The sequence below is a fragment of the Populus alba genome, chromosome 18 (genome assembly GCF_005239225.2).
Source record: "Populus alba chromosome 18, ASM523922v2, whole genome shotgun sequence".
NCBI lineage: Eukaryota > Viridiplantae > Streptophyta > Magnoliopsida > Malpighiales > Salicaceae > Populus > Populus alba.
The window spans coordinates 547,637-574,124 of NC_133301.1; the positions used below are offsets into that span (position 1 = coordinate 547,637).

The 26,488-nt window shown below is 34.4% G+C and overlaps 5 protein-coding genes across 5 annotated transcripts; 3 read left to right on the forward strand and 2 right to left on the reverse strand.

The window, feature by feature from the left end:
- The first annotated feature begins 1,717 nt into the window (after nt 1–1,717).
- Nucleotides 1,718–2,284, forward strand: LOC118059417 (uncharacterized). The gene has a single exon (XM_035072274.2). It carries the CDS (start codon nt 1,965–1,967, stop codon nt 2,163–2,165), a length of 201 nt encoding a protein of 66 aa, XP_034928165.1. The 5' UTR covers nt 1,718–1,964; the 3' UTR covers nt 2,166–2,284.
- A 909-nt stretch (nt 2,285–3,193) lies between these two features.
- Nucleotides 3,194–8,886, forward strand: LOC118059418 (coatomer subunit beta-1). Its single transcript, XM_035072275.2, has 5 exons — nt 3,194–3,410; nt 4,461–6,524; nt 7,080–7,589; nt 8,192–8,277; nt 8,389–8,886. The coding sequence occupies exons 2-5, from the start codon at nt 4,476–4,478 to the stop codon at nt 8,591–8,593; spliced, it is 2,850 nt and encodes a 949-aa protein (XP_034928166.1). The 5' UTR covers nt 3,194–3,410; nt 4,461–4,475; the 3' UTR covers nt 8,594–8,886.
- A 5,718-nt stretch (nt 8,887–14,604) lies between these two features.
- LOC118059419 (putative F-box protein At3g20705) lies at nt 14,605–16,109 on the reverse strand. The gene has a single exon (XM_035072277.2). The coding sequence runs from the start codon at nt 15,871–15,873 to the stop codon at nt 14,725–14,727; it is 1,149 nt and encodes a 382-aa protein (XP_034928168.1). The 5' UTR covers nt 15,874–16,109; the 3' UTR covers nt 14,605–14,724.
- A 2,586-nt stretch (nt 16,110–18,695) lies between these two features.
- On the reverse strand, nt 18,696–20,052 carry LOC118059420 (uncharacterized). Its single transcript, XM_035072278.2, has 2 exons — nt 19,640–20,052; nt 18,696–18,926 (listed from the first exon to the last, which is right to left on the reverse strand). Exons 1-2 carry the CDS (start codon nt 20,018–20,020, stop codon nt 18,744–18,746), a joined length of 564 nt encoding a protein of 187 aa, XP_034928169.1. The 5' UTR covers nt 20,021–20,052; the 3' UTR covers nt 18,696–18,743.
- Nucleotides 20,053–20,557: 505 nt separating this feature from the next.
- On the forward strand, nt 20,558–22,332 carry LOC118059421 (GDSL esterase/lipase At1g29670). The gene is made up of 5 exons (XM_035072279.2): nt 20,558–21,035; nt 21,160–21,284; nt 21,364–21,600; nt 21,686–21,929; nt 22,008–22,332. Exons 1-5 carry the CDS (start codon nt 20,780–20,782, stop codon nt 22,217–22,219), a joined length of 1,074 nt encoding a protein of 357 aa, XP_034928170.1. The 5' UTR covers nt 20,558–20,779; the 3' UTR covers nt 22,220–22,332.
- The last annotated feature ends 4,156 nt before the right edge of the window (nt 22,333–26,488 follow it).

Below are 26,488 nucleotides of genomic sequence, written 5' to 3' on the forward strand. Positions count from 1 at the left end.
TTTTTCATCAATGAAAATGTTTCCTCTGGTGTCCAAAAATGAACATCAGCGTGTTACTTCTGAAAAAGCATCTTCATTACTCACAGAAATAACCAAAGCCCAGGTGTTCATAAGGGCCAGCAAAAGATGAACTGCAGCATGTTACAGAAATAACCATAGTCCAAGAGAATCCAGTCTAGAGAACTTTGAGGCGTAGCCTCCTCCATATCCCAGCAACATCTTCGAACTTAAAGTTTTCAAGGAGGGATTTGTCCGTATCAAAGAACAGGCACAAGACGAGGAGGACGAGAAGAACCGATTCCAACTTTGGACTCATTTTATGTTGCATTTGGTTAGTGTTTCATAGCAGAAAAGACATTTACATAAAGGATATAAACGAGTTTCATTGAAAAAGAATAGAGAGAAAAACATAAAATAAATAAAATAAAATTTTCTGTCATTTCAAAACAAAAAAGACAGGGAACATGTCCTCTCCATCTCTAATATCTTCCTATTTTTTTATCTCGAGAAGGTAACCACTTCAAATCACGATAAAGTTAGAACATCATAATATGCTCTTTTTCTTTTTCTTTTTTCTTTTTTCGAACTCCAATATTTTACTGGACTTTTTAGAATAAACTTTAGATTATTCCTGTGACAGGTTATTCTATAAATTCTGAATTGGCTTTTATACCAGATATTATATTCCAGATCGTCTAGCAGAACCATTCCATCAAAGTCTAAGGTATGCTTTTGCAGAAAGGAAAAGGAAGAGGCTTCAAGAATAGCAATCATCACTATTTCGAATTTTATTGAAAAATTAAATTTAACTTTGCAACATTTCTGAAGATTGTAATACTTTCAGGTATTAGTGTAACCTGCAGACGAGAACACCAAGTATTATAATTAAATAACTTTTATTTTCATTTTTCTTAAAAAACAAAGAAACAAATGAAAACGTTATGTTTTCAACACACAAACCCTATCCTCCTTGTCTTGGCAGTCAAAAAACCTTCAAGCTAGGAACACCGCTAAAATAAAAAAAAAAGAAATATAATGCAAATTCCCAGAGCTTATAAGCAGAAGCATAATATTCATTGGAAGGCTATATCTGATCGAGGTTATATATTTGAGGCCGGTTCCTAATTCTGATGTTGAAATATAACGTTCTTCTTTTTATATATTTATTTTAATAAAAGAAATCTCAGTCTAAATGGAGCTACAAATTGATAGAAAATCACTGGACTTTAAAAATAGCCCAATAAGCTACCGTAAAAAAACATTTTATAAGACATGTCTTAATAGGTAAACTCAAAGTTGAGTCAATGAAAAAATCGTTTTTTTTTTTAATATTTTTTTAATGTAATAATATTAAAAATAATAAAAATATTATTTTACCAACTAAAAATATTTAAAAAATATCATATATTATAATCTCAAATATTACCTATATCAATACAAGTCAAGTCAATCTATTATTGCATGTATAAGTATTTTTTAAAAAAATTAAAATTTTTTATTTTTTTTATTATAAATTAGTATTTTTATATTTTTAGATAATTTTAACTATCAAAATTTAATTTTAAAAAATAAAAGAAATATTATTTTAATATATATTTTTAAATAAAATATATTTTAAAAAATATCCTGCAAAACGCGTTTTACTGTTCTAATGAATTATTGAACGAGTTTACGCGACATGACATAAAGATTCTTATCTTAAGAAATAAACAGGAAATCAACTGAGTCGGTCAGAATCTTCTAGACTCACACGGTTAGCACAAAACTTCTCTCCTCCTCCTCCTTCCCCTTCCCTTCCCTTCCTGTTATGCTTTCTACATCTTTCCAGACATCTCAAGCATCTTGCTCCAAGTTGTCTCTATAAAATACCCTAACCCCTGTCAAGAAAATCCACAGTACTCTGACAGGAATCATCGATCAAGAAGAGGAAATTAAGAAGGAAGTTCGAATCAAGAAAGGGAAAGATGTGCTTGGTATTTGTGTGTGATGAGGATGAGAGGGTGGTAGCAAGGCAACCAGCACCCGGGGCATGTCCATACTGTGGAGGGATGGTTCAAGCCATGGATGTAGAGACCCAGTGGAGGTTTTGCTTCTTGCCTCTATATTTCAAGACCAAGAAGAGATATTATTGCTCTCTGTGTGCTAGAAAATTAGCTGTCCAGTAGTAAAACTTAAGAGCTTGTAATTACCCAAATAATGATCTTCTTGATCAAACATAGACCCAGATGTAGCAGCTACCTTTTGTTCTTATTATGATGTACATAATACTTGAAAGTTTTTTCAATATTTTTTGTTCTGTGATTAAAAGCTTGGCAGCTGAGACACGATTTCTCTGATAATTGATACATGCAGCCATAGTTTTGTTCAAGAAAAGATTTTGTAGCCATGATTTTGAGGTTCTTATCAGAGCTTGATAACATACTGGATTAGACCTTGAAAAATATTCAATCAATTTGTAGAACAAGGAAATCGAAATCCGTTGTTTTAAGTCTTCCTAATTTGAGGTGTGAGGATCCTCTCACCGTTGTAATGAGATGCATGTTTTTGTATTTTTTTAATTTTAAATTAATAATTTTTTTTTATATGTTTAGATTATTTTAATGTTTAAAAGTATTTTTTTAATAAATAAAAAATATATTATTTAAATCATAATGCTATTAATTTAAAAAGTAACTACGAGCGACATCTTATCAAAATTCATTACCAAGCTAATGCTATTAATTTAAATCATGCTAAAAAATAATTATAAACTTTAATGATTTAATTTAGCAATTTATTAATATTCAAGTAATTTTTAATTTAATAATGGATAATTCATTTAAATTCATTATTTTTCAAGTTATGTCTAACCAATCCAATGAAAAAATTGTACATACATATTACTATATAAAATCATTAAATGATAAAATTAATTATAACTTAGTCTCTATAATTTATTAAAACTATATAATAAATTGTAAAAATAATCAGATAATTTATAAAATAACACCAACTATTCTCAATTTAATAATTTTTTTTCTTAAAATACCTTCCTTTGCTAACTAGATCTTCTTACCTTACCAAGCCCTCTTTTATTCCATTTATTTATCAAAAACAAGTATAAAATTGATTAAATGAATTTAAACCTAAGGATTAACAAATTTTTCACAAATAATTATAATTAATATACATAATATAAAAGAAAAAAAAAACACAGACGCAGTTACCAAGAAAACCATAACAAACTTAAAAAATTACACTCCAAGTCCTGCACTTCCCTTCCTTGGCTTATTATGAATAAAGAACACATGGGCTGGATCTGATCCGACTCAGTTTCAAATGATCTCTCTCCCCTTCTAGCTAGTTTCGACTCAGTTTGCTGTTTCAATTTCACGCAAATCTCTCACTTCGTTGGATCTCATCGTCACACGGTTCGTTCTCTCTTACTCTCTAATCCTCTATCGAGAAAATGAAATTGTCAGAGCCCAAACAGATTGCCGTTTTTAATGATTACTACTATCGTTTATGCCTCCTCGAATTGGCTCATCTTTAGGTTTCTATTTTTTTTCCTGATCTGAATAGACTATTGAATGCAACGATGCATCGTCTGATTCTGACTTTGCATTTAGGTTTCTGATCTGAATAGATTATTCATTGGCTCACAATAGAACACGACGACGTATCGTCTGATTATGGCTTTGCATATAGGTTTCTGATCTGAATTCAGACTAAGCAGATCTGCAATGTGTTTTTTTAATTAATTATTAGATCTAATTTTGATTTTTGAGTAATGTAGTTAGTTAGTTGAACAAAATGATTTTTATGCTAATCAGAGATTTAGTTACAATTTCGTGTTAATCGTGCCAGATCTATAATGGAGGTAAATTTGGTGATTTGGGACCACTAGTGAAAATAGTAGGGAGCAATTAAGAATTCTGTCTTAGAACTTTTGTTTTGTTCAATTAGTGATCTCATTGTGTAGTGTTTGAGATTCGAAGAAGTTACAATGAGAATGTTGTTAAATTTTAATGTTTAGTTATGATTTGATTTTCCTGCTAATTACAAATTAGGTTTCCTGCTGATTGAAATTACCGTGTTAATGAAAACTATAAATTATTGTGGGATCTGTGATGTAGGTAGAAAAATTTGGTCAGTGTGTTATTGCTATCAGAAAGTATTGGTCATGATCTATAGAGTAGGTGGAAATGGTAGGATGTTGTTAAAAATTGGTGGTCTGTTGGCTTAAGAATATGAAATAGAGAAACTAAATGCATGTATCATGATTTTTATGGTATGTTGCATTTTTCTAAATAGACAAAGCCAGTCACAGGGAACAGTGAAGCTCCTTACATTTTATTTTTCACTGTCTGTGCACCGTTTTGTTTTTAACAGTCGGTATTCTCTCTCTTTTTTTCCTTTTCTTTTTCTTGCCTGTTTATCTTATATTGAATTCAATTAAAATGATTTTGGTGTATTACCAGGAAATAAAAAAAGAGATGGAGAAGTCTTGCACTCTTCTTGTGCATTTTGATAAAGGAACCCCAGCTATAGCTACGGAGATCAAAGAAGCACTTGAAGGCAGTGATGCGTCAGCAAAGATTGATGCCATGAAGAAGGCAATTAGTCTTCTATTGAATGGGGAAACCTTACCACAGCTTTTTATCACCATAGTCAGATATGTCCTGCCATCAGAAGACCACACGGTCCAGAAACTTTTGCTTTTGTATCTGGAGATTATTGACAAGAAGGACCAGAAGGGTAGGGTGTTACCAGAGATGATTCTCATTTGCCAAAACCTGAGGAACAATCTGCAGCACCCCAATGAATACATTCGAGGAGTGACACTGAGGTTTCTCTGTCGATTGAATGAGACAGAAATAATTGAACCGCTTATCCCCTCAGTCCTCCAGAATCTTGAACACCGGCATCCGTTCATTAGGAGGAATGCTATCTTAGCTGTGATGTCCATTTATAAGCTTCCTCAGGGTGAGCAGCTTTTGGTTGATGCTCCTGAAATGATTGAGAAGGTTCTGTCAACAGAGCAGGATCAATCAGCAAAGAGGAATGCTTTTCTCATGCTATTTACTTGTGATCAAGATCGGGCCATTAATTACCTCTTGACCAATGTTGATAAGGTCTCTGAATGGGGTGAACTGCTGCAGATGGTTGTCCTGGAGTTGATTCGGAAGGTGTGCAGAACAAATCGGGGAGAGAAGGGAAAATACATTAAGATCATTATTTCATTGCTGAATGCCCCTTCTAATGCAGTTATTTACGAGTGTGCTGGGACACTTGTTTCTCTGTCATCTGCACCTACTGCTATTAGAGCTGCTGCTAACACCTATTGCCAGCTTCTTCTCTCTCAGAGTGACAACAACGTGAAGCTTATTGTTCTTGATCGTCTGAATGAGCTCAAGTCTTCTCATAGAGAGATCATGGTTGACAGAATAATGGATGTGCTTAGGGTACTATCCAGCCCAAATCTTGACATTCAGAGAAAGACTCTAGATATTGTCCTTGAGTTGATCACCCCGAGGAACATCAACGAGGTTGTTCTCATGTTGAAGAAGGAAGTTATGAAGACTCAAAATGGAGAGCTTGAGAAGAATGGCGAGTACAGGCAGATGCTCATCCAAGCCATCCATTCTTGTGCCATCAAGTTCCCAGAGGTGGCAAGCACAGTGGTTCACCTGTTGATGGATTTCCTGGGTGACAATAATGTTGCTTCAGCTATTGATGTGGCAATATTTGTCCGGGAGATAATTGAGACCAATCCGAAACTGAGGGTTTCAATTATAACAAGACTGTTGGACACTTTCTACCAGATACGAGCTGCAAGGGTTTGCTGCTGTGCTCTCTGGATTATTGGCGAGTATTGCCTGTCCCTTTCTGAAGTTGAAAGTGGTATTGCAACCATCAAGCAATGCCTGGGAGAGCTACCATTTTATTCAGTTTCAGAAGAAGGGGAAGCACCCACTGATGCTTCTAAGAACTCTCAACAACCAAGTTCTGTTACCGTTTCTTCTAGAAGACCTGCCATTCTTTCTGATGGGACTTATGCAACACAGAGTGCTGCTTCTGAAACTGCCTTTTCGCCTCCAAGCATTGTTCAGGGTTCATTGGCTGCTGGGAACTTGAGATCCCTTCTTCTGACTGGTGATTTTTTCCTCGGAGCAGTTGTGGCATGCACTTTGACAAAGCTTGTTCTGAGATTGGAAGAGGTGCAGCCTTCTAGGGTTGAAGTAAACAAAGTATCCACACAGGCATTGTTGATCATGGTCTCTATGATACAACTTGGGCAATCACCAGTCCTGTCACACCCAATTGACTGTGACTCTTATGATAGGATTGTCCTTTGCATAAGATTACTATGCAGTACAGGTGACGAGGTCAGGAAGATATGGCTGCAGTCTTGCCGTCAGAGTTTTGTCAAAATGCTTTCAGAGAAACAGTTGAGGGAAACTGAGGAACTAAAGGCAAAGGCTCAGGTTTCTTATGCACAGCCAGATGACCTCATTGATTTCTACCATTTGAAGAGCAGAAAGGTAAGAAAGATTTGAAATTTAGTTTTTGACTAGGAGTTTGCTAGGACCCACTGCTAATTTTGGTTATTAGTATTTGTCACTATCATTGATACATTCACTGATAGTTGCTTATGAAAAGATGACTTTAATATTTGTTTTTGAGCTATGCTGCATCCCCCCCGCGCCCGGTAACTCAGCATCTGCATATCTTACATAACTTTTCTGATTTTGTGAACTGTCGTTTTAAAAGTTACTTGTTTACTCGTTTCATTCCTTGAGAGTTGGATCTGCTTGATATAATCTGAAAGGGTCATTTGGTTTTAGATTGATTCAGTTTTAGGCTTTACAATTTATTTTTTTCCAGTAAAGATTTGATGCTGGTGAATATTCCCTGCTATGATGTTTTCCATGTCAAGTTGATATTCTCCTCATGTTTCAATGATCAGGTCTCTTAAGTTCATTAGTTGATTGTCTAAACATTGCTTGATATCAGATGCTGTTAATTGATATCAAAGCAGTTTCAGTTCTGTAGTAAAATATTCACATTAAGTGTTTGTGATATCATCAAAATTTCAGGGTATGAGTCAGCTGGAGTTGGAAGATGAAGTTCAAGATGATTTGAAGCGAGCAACTGGGGAGTTCATCAATGATGGGGATGATGCAAATAAGCTTAATCGCATCCTTCAGCTCACAGGATTTAGTGACCCTGTTTATGCTGAAGCTTATGTGACAGTTCATCACTATGACATTGTGCTTGATGTCACAGTGATCAACAGGACAACAGAAACTCTCCAGAATTTGTGCTTGGAACTTGCCACAATGGGTGATCTGAAACTGGTGGAGCGGCCCCAGAACTACACCCTAGCTCCCGAGTCTAGTAGGCAGATAAAGGCCAACATCAAGGTGTCCTCAACAGAGACAGGAGTGATTTTTGGCAATATTGTGTATGAGGCCTCCAACGTACTTGAGCGTACAGTTGTTGTACTTAATGACATCCATATTGATATCATGGATTACATCTCTCCTGCGGTTTGCACGGATGCAGCTTTCAGGTCAATGTGGGCGGAGTTTGAATGGGAAAACAAGGTACCCCTGGCATTCTCTTTTACATATTTATTACACTGATTTGTGTTACATGCCACCTGCAATGATACAAGACTTTTCAAATTTCACTGGCATCATTGTGCAAGGATATAAGCCTAGTTTTAGTTACTGGGACGTGACTGGGGTGAAAATTTCAATTTCTGAACTGTATCATTCAGTTTATATAGTGAATGCCACTTGAACTGTGGCTTGATGTGAAGCCGTCATTGTTATTTGCAGCAATGCAGAGGCTTAGCTATTTTGGTGTATGATTTTCCTCTTTTTTTTTCCTCTGTTTTTCAGTCGAGAAAATTGTTTCTTGGCTTGCTTCAATCTAAACGATCCTCTTATGCAATTTCTGTTGGTGGGAGTATCCTTTTATTTGATGTTGTCTTTGATATTGTTATTTGCCTGAATTCTGGTTATGTGCTTGTCTTTATACTGGTTGTTTCTTGATTTGATCTCCATTTCCTCCTTGTACTCTGCCGTTAAATTGTCTTCTTATTCTGACATTGATCTCTGCAATCTTTTCTTCTACATCCATTAGGACCAGTGCTTGATGTATAATAATTTCTAATCATGTTTTTGCTTATAACTTGTTCCAGGTCGCTGTGAACACAATAATCCAAAGCGAGAAGGATTTTCTGGACCACATCATCAAGTCAACCAATATGAAGTGTCTCACCGCACCGTAAGTTATTTCGGTCTATGTGCTCCGTATATAGATAACAGACTCTTTGACCGATCTGATGTCCTTCCGCTGGTATTTGACGAAGTGCTCTTTTGGGTGGTTGAATTTCAGGTCCGCACTGGATGGTGACTGCGGTTTCCTGGCTGCAAATTTGTACGCCAAGAGTGTTTTTGGTGAGGACGCTCTTGTTAACGTGAGCATCGAGAAGCAATTGGATGGGAAGCTTAGTGGGTACATCCGTATAAGGAGCAAGACCCAGGGAATAGCCCTCAGCTTAGGGGATAAGATCACTCTCAAGCAGAAGGGAGGCAGTTGATGCAGAGCACGGGCACTCTGTTTCTGTTCAGACCTGTAGCCATTTTTTTTAAAAAAAGCCATATTTCACTTGGCGCATTTTATATTTGAGTTGTAGAGGAGCAGCAACACTCAAATACTGGTCAACTTTTTTGTTTTGGTTATGTATTTTTTTCTTCCTTCAAGAAATTGGTAATGTAATCATCGATTTGGTGGAACTATGTGATGAGAGGGTACATAATGCCCATTCCGGGGAGATTTTTTTTTTGTTTTGCTATTATTATTTGAGAAATCTAAAGAGATTTATTATGTCCATCACCTTATCCCAATGGCCGCCCTGGTAGCAGGAATTGTTATTCGTCTTTTGAATGTGTGCATGCAAATTATATTTCAAGAAATAATGCCCATTTTGTTTTACCAAAACATCATTTTCATTTTTGTTTTTTAAAAAAACCTGAAACATCATTTCAATGGTTTTAAAAAAATTATAGTTTAATTTGTTTGTTTACTGGAAAGTAATTTTTTTTTTAAAAATAAATTATTTTTTGATATTCGGTAGTGTAATGAAAAATACTTTTTAGAGTTTGGTTATGTCATGGATAATAAGTTGGAAAATAATTTATTAATGTTTTATTTTTTTTAAGTTTATTAAAATAATAAAAAACAAATCTTACAAATTAAAAAAATTGAATGAGAATGAAATTGAAAAAAACATATAATTTTATTAATTATTTTAAATAAAATAAATAATAATTAAAATAATAAAGATGAAATTTAATAAATTTAAAATTTTAAAAAATTAAAATAATAATAACCATCTTTGCTGCAGTGACATTGCAGCATAAATCAAGTTTAGGAATTTCAGATTTTCTACTTGCAGTTTGGTTGCTGAGCAAATGGCCGCAAGAGAAAGCAACAGGAAAAGAGGGATGCTCATGGTTGCCAATATCTGGAAACTTCCCGTGTAGAAAATCAAGTAATTTCCTCCCTGCTCTCTCCCCATCTCTTCCATGCATCCACATGGGAATTTCAGGGAATCAATCAAATCACCGATGATGGTGGTCTGATATACAGCACAGTAAATGAATTCTCACTACAAAGCAACCTGATGAAATATAAGACATGCTGGAATATATATCTGAGTCTTAACAATGCAGCTCTTCGATATTTGCTTAGATTATCAAAAGTTCAAAGATCCGAGCTTTTGGAATGCACTGTCTTATTAGATTATTGACAGCATTTGACGATTTCATTTTTATATGATCTTTCGAATCTTTTTCTCAGAGAATCTTCATGAACCCGCTAACTATTGACATGTTCCTCATTTTCTATGGCAATCAAGCTATTGGTATTGTGAACTAATGTTCTATCTTTCGTGTCAACCAGAAACGATGTTAAAAATCCCAAAAAATGTTCATGTTCTTGGCCAGATAATTTCTTTCGGTACACATGATTTTTTCTATTGTATTTGCCAGGTTTCATTGTGTCAGTTATTAGTGATTTGCCCAAGACTCTTAGCACACCTTAAGGTCTTCAAATTGAAAGCTCAGGATGCTCTGCTACTATTCTCTTGCATCCATATATATATATATATATAGACACACACTGACACACATATATCTGTTGATGACTGTTGCCCATCCTGTGCTGAAGCAGTAAGAGCATACAAGGCAACAAAGCAGAGCAAGATTCAGGAGCAGTCATATCCATCTTTCGTACCTTTTCAGTTATCTTGAAACAGTTTTCCTACCAATCGATAACACTCAAATATCCAAATAAAAAGAAGCTTCTCCCTTCCTTTCACTTGTCAAGCAATTCTGTCTGCAGGATTCCCAATTCTAGAATTTCAAAGCAATTTTTCCGCTTGATGGAGTTGAAGAAAAATGGAAATAGTGGCTGCAAGAGACCTGTGGATTTTAGTTCAGATTATCAGGGTGACATGATGAGAATGTGACACCAGAAATGGAAACGCTGCAGAATGCTATCTGCCTTGTTCATTCTGCAGCTACGGTGTGCTTGATATAGTGTGGTGTGGATACTTCGAGTTCTGAATATGGTTTCTTGTCAAGCATTTGGTGTGTCAAGTTTCTTTATTAGATCTTAGAGTCTATTTAGTACCCAAAAAAAAAAAAACTCAACAGCAAGATTTTCAAAAACTCAGGGCCTCTTGGAAAGTAATACCTGGCCAAATATTATGTGCCAGTTGTCTATATCCTCGCCTCATCATCGTTTGAATCTTCTTGTTTCTTTCATACTTAACTTCCTTCCTTCTCTTCTGCATCTTCCAGAAGTTAATTAGCCCTTGAGCCTCAAGCTGACCTTAATTGCCAGAAATAGCATCTGCATTCATCCTCTAACAATTCAGGGATGTCTCATCCAAATGTTTGCTTCTCGGTGTCTTATCCAGCCGATAATTACACAGTTTTTTGTTAACAGAAAACTAGACCAGCTCCATAGCAGTTTGGAATGACGCAGAGCACAAGTATTTTTATCATCCACAGCGTAGGATAGAGGTAACAGGATAAGTTGTAAAGGCCAACTAATATGCCTTATTATAGGAAATCCATGCATGTATAAATCCCATGGGTTTCAACTAGCTTTCAAATTAATAACCTCCTCAGCTCTCTGCTTCCATCCCTTCCTTCCTTCCTTCCTTCAGCATTTGCCTACAAGACCATTGCCCTTGTTAACAATGTCTCCCTCAAACAAGTTGATGGCTTTGGGGCTTTGCTTGCTGATGGTATGCACTCTGTTTGCAGGAAATGCAGAGGCGACTAGATCTGTTAATTATGGAGCTATCGTTAAAGGTGATCACGAACCCCTGTGTGGCCCAAGACATCCATGTGTGAAGGCACCCTCGAATGGGTACCATAGAGGTTGCGAAACAATTAATAAGTGCCGTGGTGGGAGGGATGACAACATATAATCAAGTAATTGACAAAGTCCTAATGCGTCTGGATCGAGAAGAACATGATCTATCATGCATGCTGTCAGTAATATATGCTTTTGACTCCGCTCATTAACCTTTTAATATGTATCTCCAGACTCCACCCCATGTGTATGTCCTCTTCATAATAAAATCGGACGTTAATTGTTCTTGTTATCTCTCTCTGAATCAACATGGAGATTCAGTCACAGTGCTCTCTTTGAATTCTTATTGTGAAGCTGTCTCGTGTTAAGAACTCCATGAACAGCAAAACAATCCATCTCTTTCTTACTAAAATCTCGAACAACCTTTTCTCTTCAAGTGAGCAGAGAAATTAGCATAGCCATGAGGAGAAATAAGAGGCAAAGCCCGTAAACGTTGAATTTGCTCACATCTACTAGCTACAGCTCTTAGAGGGTCATCACTAGATCGATATGCTACACAACACTAGGTTTGATTACTTCCTAGAAATCGCAACCACGATGTTGCATTAACGTCCTCCACTCTAAAAAAACAATGCATGGCCTTATTTCTCCAATATTGCCATATAGATCTAGCTACGGAGCTCTCAGAATCATAGAGCAAGCCAGGTTTAAATATTGACTTTGATGAGTTGAAGGGTCGAGTTATTAGTAGACAGCCACTATTGGGAGATCCTAAATTATCGAAAAACAACATGCATATTTCTATTAATCATTATTTAATCACAATTCACAACTCCATCGTCTTAAATTTCAATCTTTTTCAATATTCACTGGTAGAGCCATAATTTCTCAAACATCTATGTTTTAAAGACAGACATGATTTAGTACTTAAATAAAAGAAATAAACATACATGAAGATCAAGTACATGATACTATAGTTTTATGTTCAAACATTCCATTTAAAAGATGCTACTATAATTCAAGTCGTAATAGTTTTTTGATATACAAAATACATCAACATTTATTTAGTTCTAAATAACACAAAAGATAAAGAATCTAGAATATTACTCATATAATGAATATGATGGACTGCAACAACATAATATTTGAAAATATTTAAAATAAAAGCAATATTAGCATAAAAACAATCAAACCATATATATATATATTCAATGCTATATACTATCATAATTCTTTACAATTCTTCATCTAATCTCCTTTTAATGCTTCTAGATTTATGCCTTTGGGAATCACTACACATTTCTTTTTTTTTCCTCCCAAATTTTTACAAAGTTATCATACTTTTCCTATTAGTAAACTTCCTACACTTATAATTCATTTATTATTAACAAATGAAATCTCAAAACTCCCCCTCCCCCTCCTCAATTTATACTTGGCCGAAACTTGGCCTAAGGAAATCAAGGGTTTCCTTCTCTTTCTCATGCAATTATTTATCTCATTTAATCGTTGTTCACATTATAACAACATATTACAAAGATTTCATGAAGCAAATCAAAATTTCTTTTCCTCACATTCATCCCCGAAATGGCTAGCCACTCTTGTTCTTTTGGCCATTGATTTTTCTTTGATATTTTTACATGATTTCATATTTAAGTTAACTTGTTACTTCAATTAACTCAATTTCAACAATTTCTACAATTCTCCCAAATTTTACTCAAGAACCCTATTTTTTAAATTTCAAAATTGGTGCACAATTCCTAATCGAACTTAAATTGATTTTCACAATTACGTTTAAGGCTCCTTCCCAGGAGGAAATTTAGATTTCAATTCTAAATTGGATGAGATTTTTAACTCCTCCCCTCTTGCATGTAGACGTCCTCTCCCTCTCTTTCCCTCATAATTTCTTCACTTGTTTTCTTGATAATTCCCTTGCCAAATGACGCAGACCACAAGTATTTTTATCATCCACAGCGTAGGATGGAGGTAACAGGATGATTTGTAAAGGCCAGCTAATATGCCTTATAATAGGCAAATCCATGCATGTATAAATCCCAAGGGTTTCAACTAGCATTCAAATTAATAGCCTCCTCGGCTCTCTGGTTCCATCCCTCCCTTCCTTCCTTCCTTCAACACATTAGCATACAAGACCATTGCCCTTGTTAACAATGTCTCCCTCAAACAAGTTGATGGCTTTGGGGCTTTGCTTGCTGATGGTATGCTCTCTTTTTGCAGGAAATGCAGAGGCGACTAGATCTGTTAATTATGGAACTGTCGTTAAAGGTGATCACGAACCCTTGTGTGGCCCAAGACATCCATGTGTGAAGGCACCTGCAAATGGGTACCGTAGAGGTTGCGAAACAATTTATAGGTGCCATGGTGGGAGGGATGACAACATGTAATCAAGTAATTGACAAAGTCCTAATGCGTCTGGATCGAGAAGAACACGATCTATCATGCATGCTGTCAGTAATATAGGCATTTGACTCCGCTCATTAACCTTTTAATATGTTTCTCCACCCCTTGTGCATGTCCTCTTCATAATAAAATCAGACGTTAATTGTTCTTGTTATCTCTCTCTGAATCAACGTGGAGATTTAGTCACAGTGCTCTCTTCGAATTCTTATTGTGAAGCTGTCTCGTGTTCAGAACTCCATATACAACAAAACAATCCATCTCTTTCTTACTAAATCTCGAACAACCTTTTTTCTTCAAGTTTTGAACTTGTTTTGACTGGATTGAATCAAATTCATGAATTATTAACAAAGTCATTAGAATTACCTCTTAACTCACGCTTTTGAGTTTATGAATAGGATAATCAAAGTTTTGAAGTATTTTTTAATAGTTTGAAGGTTGGAAAACATAATCCCTGGATTCTTGGAATACTGGTGTTGACCAGAATCCTACAAATAGGAAACAATCTCTGTAATTTCTGGTGTTGACAAGAATTCTACAAATAGAAAACAATCTCCTTAATTACTGGTGTTGACTTTGTAATTAGTATGAATATTATGTTAGCTAAAAGTTAAGGATCTAGACCTTAAATTAGTCCTAATAAACCTGCATGTATTGCTGTATGTTCTGTACAGAATTATGAAAGCAAAAAAAAAAAAAACACACGTTCTTTCATCTAAATCTTTATTAAGATTTTGGATTGATATAGTCATCAGAAGCTAATTGTTAAATAACAAAAATTTCAAACAAGAGAATCATTCCGTACCATTTAATTAATCAAAAGCACATAAACCTCTTAATTGTTATAACCTACTTGAATGCATCAATTCCAACCTGTTCTCTTCCGCTTTCTGTTGCCCCCTGCTGATCGATGGCTTGGTCCTTTCCATGTTAAGAAAACATCTGCACACAACTTGATGACCAGGCATCCACTGAAACTAGGCTTTCCACGTAATTATGAGCGTCGAAGTATATAAAATCTTCATATGTCGAAACCACACTTGATTCTTGGGTCGAGGGATCGTACAATTGCAAAATGTCATAAAATAATTCGGTAGAATAATCACTTAATATGATTTCTTTATCATTCCGAAACCCCAGAGGTATCATAGTCATAATTTTGGGCAAAGGTCTACACACGAATAGTTTTGTCCAGCAGTACTCATTCTTCATCAATGTCCATATCTCTAGCTCGAAAGTTGTTTCTTCATCCCTGTAAATGCCCATAGCAAGTAATTCTTTGTACTCCATAAGGTTCATGTTTCTGCCACAAGCATTATCATAAGGTAGACCATCTTCAATCTTTGAGAAGACATCATTAGCCATATTGAATTTGATAATAGATGGTACCTTCCGAGGTTCCCTTAATGTGCCTTGAACAATGTTCTCCTCCTCTCGGTAAATCAAATCATACCACATTCCCTGAACCACCACAGAAATCTTAGGACTGAGATAACTTCGGCTGGCAGTAACTCCCTCGACTTCTTTCCAAGAATCTGTGCTCAATGTGTAAACCAAAGCTTTGAGATTGAGATTACCCTCGAACGATGCATCATCAACTATAAGCAATTTGTAATCACTTGTTTCAGGAACAAAACCAAACCCAAAAGTACGAGGAGTGTAATGACCTAGTGTTGGGGGAAAGAGCAGAAGCCGATGTTTTCTTGTTGCTGGATTCCATAAAAAATAATCAACATTATGTGTGTTTTTGACATAAACACATAATAAACCATTACTAGAACCAATGCTGCGACACTTGACAACATTATTCATCAGCGACGATGGTAGGTTTCGATGCTCAGGTTTACCTTTTGCATCAGCTTGAAGCACTGATATGCCATAATTTTCTCCAAACCAAGTGTTTGTAAGCATGATTGAGTGTTTTGGACGGTGTTTGCAGTGTGTGAGAATAAAGTCGGAGCTTGTAATCAGAGCCAGCCAGCGTTTACATACAACCTGGAATCGAAGCAAGGATTGCACTGGCAATCTTAACAGAGTTTCTCTAATCATATCTTCAGGTAGACAGGATCCGGCAGCCATGCTTGCTGGTGTAGCCTAACTCCTGATTTCTCTTTATGTTTTGGAAAACTGATTAAAGAAAGAGAGAAGGGTCTCTTGAAGAAGGAAACTATGCAGCTGCTATTTTGTGTTAAGGCTGTTTTTAGGGTTTTTTCTTTCTCTTTTTATTTACTGAGAATTGAGGAAAATAAATATTCTCCGTGTCAAATTAAAAAAGGAAAATTATTTTAAAATAAACTCATTCACCTACCTATCAAATTAAGGTATCTCAATATGATACAAATCGATATAGGTTGAACGTAATATTATTATGCTATTATAAAGTTTGTATTTGACAAAAAAAAAAAAGAATATCCTTCATATTATTACCACAATTTAATTAAATATATAACAGAATTATGAGCATGTAGCCTTCATAAGAAAACAAATACTTGTTAAAGTAAAAAAAAGAAAGAAAGAAAGGGAAATTGGCTTTTGATATGCAAAATTGCGTTTGGTTAAATTCCCAAGGGTAAATCCCAGTTCTGGGAAGGGATCGATATATGAATAGCTTTGTCCAACTCTCATTCTTCATTGTCCATAGCTCAAGATCGAAAATGGGTTCTTGTCCTTGAATATCATATCATAAAAAGCACTCCTTTGTATACCATGAGCTCCATTGCAAGCATTGGAGCTTCATCACAAGGGCTGCTTTTATTTTATTTTGAGAGGGTGTTGGAAAGTATAGTAATAGTTGTTTTTCAAAGTGTTTTTTATTTGAAAATATATCAAAATAATTTTTTTATTTTAAAAAAATTATTTTTCACATCAACGTATCAAAACAATACAAAAATAAATAAATAAATTTTTTAAAAAATAAAATTTCAACAACGTTCTCTTACTACCAGAAAATCAATAAATATAAACGGAAATATCAAGGGAATATTTCTGTCGGTAAATTTTTGAGGGATTTCACCGACGGAAATATTTTCTCGGTACATACCGAGGGAATTACAATGAAAAAAAATTTTAAAACAAAGCAAAAAAAAATGATGATGTGTTATTTTTATCAACGGAATTACCGATAGAATTTATTTCGTCAATAAATTCGTTGGTAAACTGTGAACACTGTTTATCATGTCAATTACAAAATGAATCACCAATGGAATTTTCCGTTAGTATTTTCCAGAGAGCTCTAGAATTATTCACTTTCGAATTGCACTGTTAATTATTGTTCTTTACGGACAAAATCACCGACAAATTGAAAAGTCGTCGGTGTTATTTGATGGTTTTCTGAAAGAATTCAATTAATTTAAAATTTTTATTTAAATATTATCGACGGAATCATTGACGGATTGAAAAATTATTGGTGATTGGTGGCAGTTTCTGAAAACTTTTTATGAAATTGACAATTTAAATTAAATATTACAAACAGAATTACTGATGAAATAATTAAAAAATATCAATATTTCATTATCCGTCGGTAATTCCATCACTAATGCCCTCCAATAAAAAGTCTGAATCATCTTATTTAACAAGAGACTGACTCATTTCTTATTCTTCTTCTTCTTCACTATATGTAAAAAACATCAATATCTATTTCTTTCTCTTCTCTTCTCTTCTATATATCCTCATCTCCTTCTCTTCTCCTCCATATTCGGGTATGTTTTCTTCTTCTTTCTTCTTTTATCCTCCTACTTTTTTTTTAATTAATATGCTTTACAAAAACATTCTTTCTCCTTAGCTTCACTTGCAACTACATTAAGATAATATTTTTTTTTTTTTTTTCATGATTTTTTTCATTATATTTGTTTTTTATTTTATTTTTAATTGTTTTTTTCTTAATAATTGTATAAATGTTGTTATGAGATTATTTTTTTTTCATATAAGATCAATTTTTAGTTGATTTATTTATAGGATTTTTAAATTTTTAGCAATTGCAATTTCATTTTTTTCATATGAATTTTTTTAGTTGAATTTATTTTTTCATTTTATTTATTTGTTGCAAATTTGTTTGAGTTCATTTTTTTTTCCAAGCATTTTGAGCATATATTATAGAGTTTTGATTTATGTTAATTTAATTATTTTATAATTTAATAAAATGAATTTTTTTAAAAAATATATTTTAAATAATTACCGATAGTATTTTTCAAGGGATATACCGACGGAATGAAATGGTTATTTTTTTTTTTTTTTTACATGTCTGTTTCATCAGTAAATCCATCAATAATAATATTTTTTTTATTAATAGCAGATTTACCAATGGATAAAAAAATTACCGATAAAAGATTCACCGACAGAGCATTTCTATCGGAAATTTTGTTAGTAAATTAATTACCGACAAAATATGTATCTTACGCCACCGAAAAAATATAGTGCCTATCCGTCACTTAGTAAACAAGTAATTATATAACTTTTTCCAATAATTAATGGAAATGTTAGAAAATTAAATTCTGTACTTAAATTTTTTACATGAGGACGAACTGAAGAGGGGATTTATGAAGTGGCATGACAATCAGGGTAACTGAAATTTTCTTTAAGTAACGATTTTTTGGTGGATGATCCTGAACCGGAACTCCGCATGCTGTAGAGACTTCCACCACCAGACATTCCCTTGCAAAATCGCATATCACCCCCTATTTCGGGACTGTCTCGGATGTTGGACTTGACTCGCTGTCCGATGGTGTAGATCACAACTAGACACCTGCTTCAGGAGGTCGGATGGGAATCCACACCATCGGCCATATTTTCAAGTCCAGCCATCACTCATCCGAGCCAGTCATGAAACACATCCCAAATCTTAAAACATAATATATCATAGACCCTTCACGCTTTTGCAGCTAATTCATAATTGGTAGCAAGCAGGAAAGAAAATGCAAAATTGTTTATGAATCAGTAAAATCCAAAATACATCACTTGCAAAGTTTTAACTTTTTAAAAAACAAAGCTACCACAGATTTAGGATAAGGCTTCGTGGCAAGACAAGTAGGAATGTTTTCTGGCTGTTCAATCCAGAGTTTATGAGCAATACCTCCAGCTTTGAGCTTCTCTGACAAGTTCAAGATTTGAGTTTCTCCTTTCACCTCCAGAGTAACCTGGCATAAAAAAAGCAAGGCAGATCCTAGGTCCATAACTGATAATCCTCATAAACTTTCAAAGTTGAGAGGTTTATGTATCAATTATTGATGTCACCATTTCTCATTGATACCCTTTAAACATCTCCATTTCTCAATGAGAACAAATCCAAGGCACAATGCAAACTGGCATCATACAATCTCCAGCAATACAAATCAAGGCATACATATCCAGCTAAAACACGTACTCAAATGCAATGCAAGTTATTAGGAGGCAGCCAACCTGAGACATAGGCCTTGTTGATGCAAACGAGGAAATGAGACAACAATATCAAATGCTAAATACAAGAATCAACAAAAACACTTCGAATAATGCTTCATAAATAAAACATAGAATTTTACACGAACAGCCTCAATGGCAAGAGGAGGCATTCTAAATCATTTATTTCATGTGTCTACTCGTGTACGATTCAATAACTTTTATACCTTATATTTTATCTTAATCCGAACATTTTGACCACCTTCCTTGCTGGGTATTTCCACTACATAAGCCATAAATCTCCTCTAATTTGATAATGTTGTCACCAAAATATCCAATTTATCTACTAAGACTGAATAATACGCCAATAACCCTTCATGGCATTCATCTTTTTCTACCCTTTCCAAGTTGAGAAATTTATGAAAAATCTAAAAGGAAAAAAAAACCCATGAAGGAAAATTGAAAAAGAAATTACCTTATGCATAGAATCGATATTTTCAGGGCTACAATACTGAAGAGTACGAGGATCCTCCTTGTGTGACCAAATGGCGGAAACCGAGGCATGGCATCCCTGTGTCACCACACTCCCCATCGGCCACGTGTCTATTAGGTCTCTCCTTAACACCACATACTGCACCAACACCTCATCTGAGTTCCCTGCTTTCTTTTCTTCGTTTTGTGGATTGGGTTCTAAATCTGTGGTGGACTGACTCATGGAGCTCGACGCGAGTTGGGTCAGTGACCGAGTTGTGACGCAGAAGGGGAAGGAGAGGTCACGAGCCCTAATTTTGGATCTTGAAGGTGTGAGGTGACGGAGGGAGGGGGTGAAACGACGTGGTGAAAGAAGTGTGGCCATTGGGTGATATTATGACAGCAGGTAGTACCAAATCGCTGTGATGCTTTGTGAGAGATGATTACATCTGGCTCTGAAGACGTTGGAGTATGATTACGGGCTTATGATTACATCTGGCTCCTAAGACGTTGGAGTATGATTATGGGCGTATGGGCTTATGATTACATCTGGCTCCGAAGACTTTGGAGTATGATTATGGGCTTATGGGCTTATGATTACATCTGGCTCCGAAGACGTTGGAGTAAGATCATGGGCTTATGGGCTTCAGGCATTGTGATTTCATCTGGCTCCGAAGACTTTGGAGTAAGATTATGGGCTTATGGGCTGCTGGCCTTGTGATTACATCTGGCTCCGAAGACGTTGGAGTATAATTATTTTTTTAATAGGGAGCACAGTTAAGGCACTAATTAAACAAATGCTTAATGGGCAAAACTCCTCTTCTTTAGCATTATTATCCTAATCTGAGTTTTCAGAAAGAAAATGTTTTGTTAGAAGCTAGAAGAAAACATGAGAAGCATCATCATCCACACAATACGAAAAACCCGAAAGATAAGCTGGAGCAATCTATGGAGAGAGATTCGCAGAATTACATGCATTGCTATTACAATAGAAAGACTAAATTATTGGATTTTTCTTATTTCCTAATTTAATTCTTCCTGCTCTCTCTATATAACCCGTAAATCCTTCCTCTCTTCTCATCTAGAAATAATTACCATCCTTCTCTGTCAACTTTTTTGGAGATTTTGTTTCTTTTCTGTATCAATGGCGCCTGCTCTTTTGCTAAAACCATCATGTTTGATCTTTATTTTACTAACTGTAGCATCAAGCATGCAACCTTATATCCTCGTAGCTGCATCAGTTCCTTGTTATTTCATATTTGGCGATTCCTTGGTTGATAGTGGCAATAATAATGGACTGTCTACAAGTGCAAAAGTCAATTATCCACCTTACGGGATTGATTTTCCTGCTGGCCCTACAGGAAGGTTCACTAATGGAAAAACCGTAGCAGATATAATCAGTATGCTTTGCCTGTTTCTGTTGCCATTTTGCATATATATATATATATATATATATATATATATGGTTTATAGGTATATGGCGCTAATATTTTTCTATGTTTTTTTCCTGTAAATAATGTACAGCCGAGCTTTTGGGTTTGAAAGATTATATTCAACCATTTGCCACAGCTACAGAATCAGAAATGATCAATGGAGTGAATTATGCATCTGGCTCCTCAGGAATTCGTGATGAGGCTGGACGTAATTTGGTAATAAACATTTTTTCTTATTGGAGAAGGGTTATATATATGTACTAATCGATGAACATATGATACATTATCTTTGCAGGGTACTCATGTTGGCTTCAATCAGCAATTAAACAACCACCAGATTACAATATCAAGATTGACTAAAACTCTAAAAGATTCAACTGCAGCTCACCTTAATCAATGCCTGTATACTGTTGGAATGGGCAGCAATGATTATATAAACGACTACTTTCTGCCTGGCTCCGCAACGAGTACTCGGTATACTCCTGCTCAGTTTGCAGGTGTTCTTATCGATCAATATTCTAAGCAAATCAGGGTGAGCTTTTCTATATTTATTTCTTTTTTGACAGCATTCTGATGCATCGTCAAATTTGACACCCGTATCTTTACTGTTTCTCTAGACGTTGCACGATGCTGGAGCAAGAAAGATTGCCTTGTTTGGTTTAGGAGCAATCAGCTGCACTCCAAATTCAATTGTTTTATTTGGCAAGAATGGTACATGTTCAGAGAGCATTACTGGTGCAGTTCAGCTTTTTAATGTCAGGCTAAAATCTCTTGTTGATCAACTCAATAAAGAATTAACCGATTCGAAAGTTATTTATATCAATTCAGCTGGAACGTTAGGAAGAGATCCTACTAAGCTTGGTACGTGGTTGAGAATCTCCAATCTTGTTGCTTTTCTTACTGTTAGCCATTGATTCCTGTGCTCTGTGTGACTCGCAGGTTTCAAGGTCTTCAAATCCAGCTGCTGTCAAGTTAACAATGTTGGTCTCTGTAGTCCAAGCTCAACTGCATGTCCTAATAGAAACGAGTTCATATTCTGGGATGGTTTCCATCCTACAGAGGCTTTGAATAAACTTACAGCAGCAAGGGCGTTCCATGCTCCTGACCCTTCTGATGCTTATCCGTTTGGTATCAGCCAGCTAGTTCATTAATATTTTGTGAGGATGTAGTTCGTTTATTATATTATATGATATGAGGTCAGAAGCGGCAAGCTGATACTTATATCATGCTATTAAATGCTCAAGATTTTATATCTGTACCATCTAATTAGCAGTCCAAAATCTCTGTGGACTACAAACTTAGATAATTGTATACATACTTAATTTTTCATTATTATTTAATATAAAGTATTTTTTATTTCATAATCGTTTTTGACCATCATCATCAAGCCCAGCATGTCTGCTATCTGTTGCTGAATGTTTTCCTCTTTAACAGTCTGTGACACTATAGCCATCACAACAGCATCAAAGAGCTTCTCTTCTCTATCCCTTCTCTCAATTTTATGAGTGTCATTATAGCCTTTATTCTGCTTTTTGAGAGCTGAGAGCTAAACTGTAAGAATTGAACACATAAGAAAGCTTGATTACTATAACTAACAAAGGAAAGCAGATAACATATTCTAATTCAAAAAACACAGAGGGACATGATGTTCTTATCGAATCTTATGTGCACCAATCTATACAGTAGTATCTACCGAATTCCATTTTATCCGAAGGGTTTTGGTACAAGTGTTGGCATTTGGTTGTTGTCTCGAGATTAGAAGAGACGAAGATAATGAACATAGAAAGAACATGTCCCCTGTCTTTTCTTTTTTGAAAAGACAAATTCTTTCTAAAAAAACCCCATAATAATTTACGGGACACTAACTAAATGAAAATAGTTTTGGATATTAATTTCCACAGCCTGACAATATGGAAAACAGTACAAGTAAAACAGAATATTACATTGCTTTTGCAACCCAAGAAGTTGATATATCACAGCAGATGGATCAGAATACTCACAGAACTGGTTGAGATTTTATTCTGCCAAAGCTTAAATGTTGATCACAGTGCTAACAATTCCGATTCCAGTGAAACTACGAATTAAAAGATACAATATATTAGAAAATAATATAAATTATATTTTTAAAATTTAACTTAAAAATTTAGATGGTTAAGTAAGGTCTTAGAATAAGATTTATATTATTTTTTAATATACTCTCTCAATTAAAGTTTTTTAGACTTCAAACTTGTATAAATCCGCATTACCTTGTGCTTAATTTTTTATCAAATAAATAAGAATAGTGAGATTTAAATTTATGATCGCTTGATTATCAAGGCTCTGATACTATGTTAAAAAATCATCTCAATCCAAAAATTTAAACTATTAGGTAAGATTTCAGAATATATTTTGTATTAGTATTTAAAAACTAAATTAAAAATATTATTAGTCATAAAATCGAAAACAGAAGTAAACGAGGAGTGGTGTCTTTTTTTTTAATGCATTTTAAGAACACAGCTAATTATTTCTTATAACTAATCCAAATATTATTGCTTTTAAAGCACAATTAATGCACTAATTAAACAAATGCTTAATGGGCACGACTCCTCTTCTTTAACATTATTATCCTTGAAAGAAAATGTTTTGTTAGAAGCTAGAAAACATGAGAAGCATTATCCACACAACACGTGATCCATTGACAGATTCCACGAGGTCTTAAAAAAGAAAGAATCAGGTAGAAAAAACCTGCAATATAAGCTTTGAAGTTGCAGTCTAGAGAGGAACATGCAGTCTTTTTTTTCTTTTTCTTTTTTCTTTTTTCTTTTTTATTAATATAAGTGTCCGAGACAGTTTACGCGCACCTCGACTAATCCTACGAGCCCTGAAGTTAACGACCATACAAACCTTGAGAGACATGCAATCTTAGATGCATTGTTGTTGGCATAAAACACTACATGATCGAAGGCATAGTCCTTAAATCTATCATATGGTTGATTTGATAAACTTATAATTCAAAACTAATTCAAGACAGGTTTTAAGTGAAATTAAAAAAATTTAACTCCATGAAATTTAATTGTTGTGGTTAGGTTTTTAATTATATAGTTGACCCATCAAAACTCAACTCAAATCTAACCACATCAATATCAAGAAATTAAAAAAATGAAATAATATTGTTTTTAGTAATATATACATGATGGATCCTCTAAAAGATATTATCCCACCAGAATCACATGGTAAATTTTATTCCTTTAAAAGACATCTTTTAAGAAGAAGAGAGGTGTTTTGTAAACTTACAAGCACACTTTCATTTCTTTTTTAATATAAAATTAGTGTCATCATCATAGCCCTTCAAGAGAGGGGCTTTTATAATAGTATATGGATGGTGTTTTTATAATCAGCATCAATGATAATCTATGTGATATCTATATATGGTAGGCTTTTAAAATACCCTCACTTAAACCACATGGTAGGTTTTTTTTTTTAAAAAAAAGATTTTTTTATACTTACCTTCATCTCCTTAAGAGATGTGATTGGTGACATTTTAATAGAAGTAATTGATTCAAGTTGACTCCATGATGACAATAAATAACCCTTGCTTTTTCTTCTTCTTTTTTTAATCAAACCCTAAACTGGATTAAACATCCATGATTATGGGCTAATGGGTCTTGCTTATCTTAGGTGAAACGTCTATTTTTGGACCAGAAAAGAATATATGGAGTATGATTCGGGATAAGACTTGGGCATGTTGAATGATAAACACAGCGACACCAGCCTGAATTTTTATCTTGACCATCATGCGATTCCAGTCTAGACCCACCACTCCTTGATAAGAACAGAGTTTTCTTTTTCAAAACCCATCCTCTCTTTTTCTTCTTCTTCCCAGACAGGATAAGAGCTTTGATTCTCTAAAAGTGCTGTGCTGTGTGTTCTAGAAGGAGAGAGATAGCAAGGAACAGAATATTAGAACAATTTGTCTGCCTCTCATGCTCAATCATAATTTATATTTCCAGTACTTGCACGCTTGTAATACTTGAGATCAGAAGCTTTGTTATTTGGAATTTTGTAGCTATCCTGCGTGTTTTAAATATATTATTTATTTCCAAACTTTGCATTTACCAAATACATAAAATTCTCAACGATTCTTCTGAAATGATTAGAAAAAAATATGTAAATCTTGTCACAACAAGAAATTAGGTTGATTTTTATTTATAAATAATAAATCTTCAAGTGTATAAGATAAAACTTTTTTCTTTTACATTTTTAAGTTCAAATTACGAACCCTGATTATAAAAATTTATTCTTTAAGTATATCAAAATGTATTTTAAAATCACTGATAAAAAATTCATTTTAAATTGACAAATTAACTAACTATAAAATGAGTATAAAAATTACAATTTAATTATTTTTAAACTAATCCTTCGTATGTTTGTTTTCTAAACTTTATTCCCCGCGTAAAAATTTACATCTAGATGATCTTATAGTTTGTCCATTTCACATTCATCAATAATACTATTGAGCACAAAAATGATTAAACTATAGAATAGTAAGGATGATTTTTACTAATAACAACATTTAAAATACAATTTTGAAGGTAAATCAAGAAAAATGATAAAGATTTTAACCCATGACCTCCACTTGTGGACACTATTTATATATATATATATATATATATATATATATATATATATATATATATATATATATAGCAAGACCTCTTCATTTCGAATCATGAAATCCGTCGAGCATCTCATTATGCAAGGACAATTTTTCTTGCTCCAACACTTAATCTCAAAGACCTTGCAAAGACATTTCCACGATGCTTTCCCACTCGAAGTTTCAACAAATCTAGGGCGTCAATCAAGAACGACTATTCCAAATTGGCTTGCCAAAATCTCTAGGCCATGATAATTCATGGAACCTGTCTAAAACCTTATTTATTCACGTTTCTTTTATTACAAGAAGGTTCCAATTTTTGGTTAGGACAAAGACATATCAACTATGATATCTTATATTCAAAGAAATTAGAATCTAGTTTTTCATCCAACAAATAAAAACATTGAAATCCCGTTTAATAATAATAATAATAAAACAATTTGGTATAGTGCCCTCCTCCCCTTCCATGTCCCATCGCCCCACCATTACTTGAAAGAGCTTTGAATAAAGAAAGAAGAGAGTTAAAGCTAGATGGATAAAGATGAAGATAGATTAGCTACTAGGTCCAGCTCGTGCAATGACTAAAAAGTCACTGTTATCCTTAACTAAATAACTCCAAGACAAATCAGAACAAGGTTAGATTCGTCTTTAAAATTCGGAAGTCCTACTTTTCTTCGAAGGAAAATCCATGGTGTCCATGGCAAACACATCCATCTTGCATTATCTTCTCTTTCGAAAAAAATATAAAAAAATAATAATAATGGTGACAATAATAAGAAGAATTGCA

Bases quoted from the DNA above. Each gene is read 5' to 3' on its own strand.
- LOC118059417 (XM_035072274.2), top strand. From the start codon at position 1,965: ATGTGCTTGGTATTTGTGTGTGATGAGGATGAGAGGGTGGTAGCAAGG.
- LOC118059418 (XM_035072275.2), top strand. From the start codon at position 4,476: ATGGAGAAGTCTTGCACTCTTCTTGTGCATTTTGATAAAGGAACCCCA. The intron at 6,525-7,079 runs GTAAGAAAGATT...TCAAAATTTCAG, and splicing joins ACCATTTGAAGAGCAGAAAG to GGTATGAGTCAGCTGGAGTT. The intron at 7,590-8,191 runs GTACCCCTGGCA...AACTTGTTCCAG, and splicing joins AGTTTGAATGGGAAAACAAG to GTCGCTGTGAACACAATAAT.
- LOC118059419 (XM_035072277.2), bottom strand. From the start codon at position 15,873: ATGGCTGCCGGATCCTGTCTACCTGAAGATATGATTAGAGAAACTCTG.
- LOC118059420 (XM_035072278.2), bottom strand. From the start codon at position 20,020: ATGGCCACACTTCTTTCACCACGTCGTTTCACCCCCTCCCTCCGTCAC. The intron at 18,927-19,639 runs GTAATTTCTTTT...TTTTTATGCCAG, and splicing joins ATATCGATTCTATGCATAAG to GTTACTCTGGAGGTGAAAGG.
- LOC118059421 (XM_035072279.2), top strand. From the start codon at position 20,780: ATGGCGCCTGCTCTTTTGCTAAAACCATCATGTTTGATCTTTATTTTA. The intron at 21,601-21,685 runs GTGAGCTTTTCT...CTGTTTCTCTAG, and splicing joins AATATTCTAAGCAAATCAGG to ACGTTGCACGATGCTGGAGC. The intron at 21,930-22,007 runs GTACGTGGTTGA...TGTGACTCGCAG, and splicing joins AAGAGATCCTACTAAGCTTG to GTTTCAAGGTCTTCAAATCC.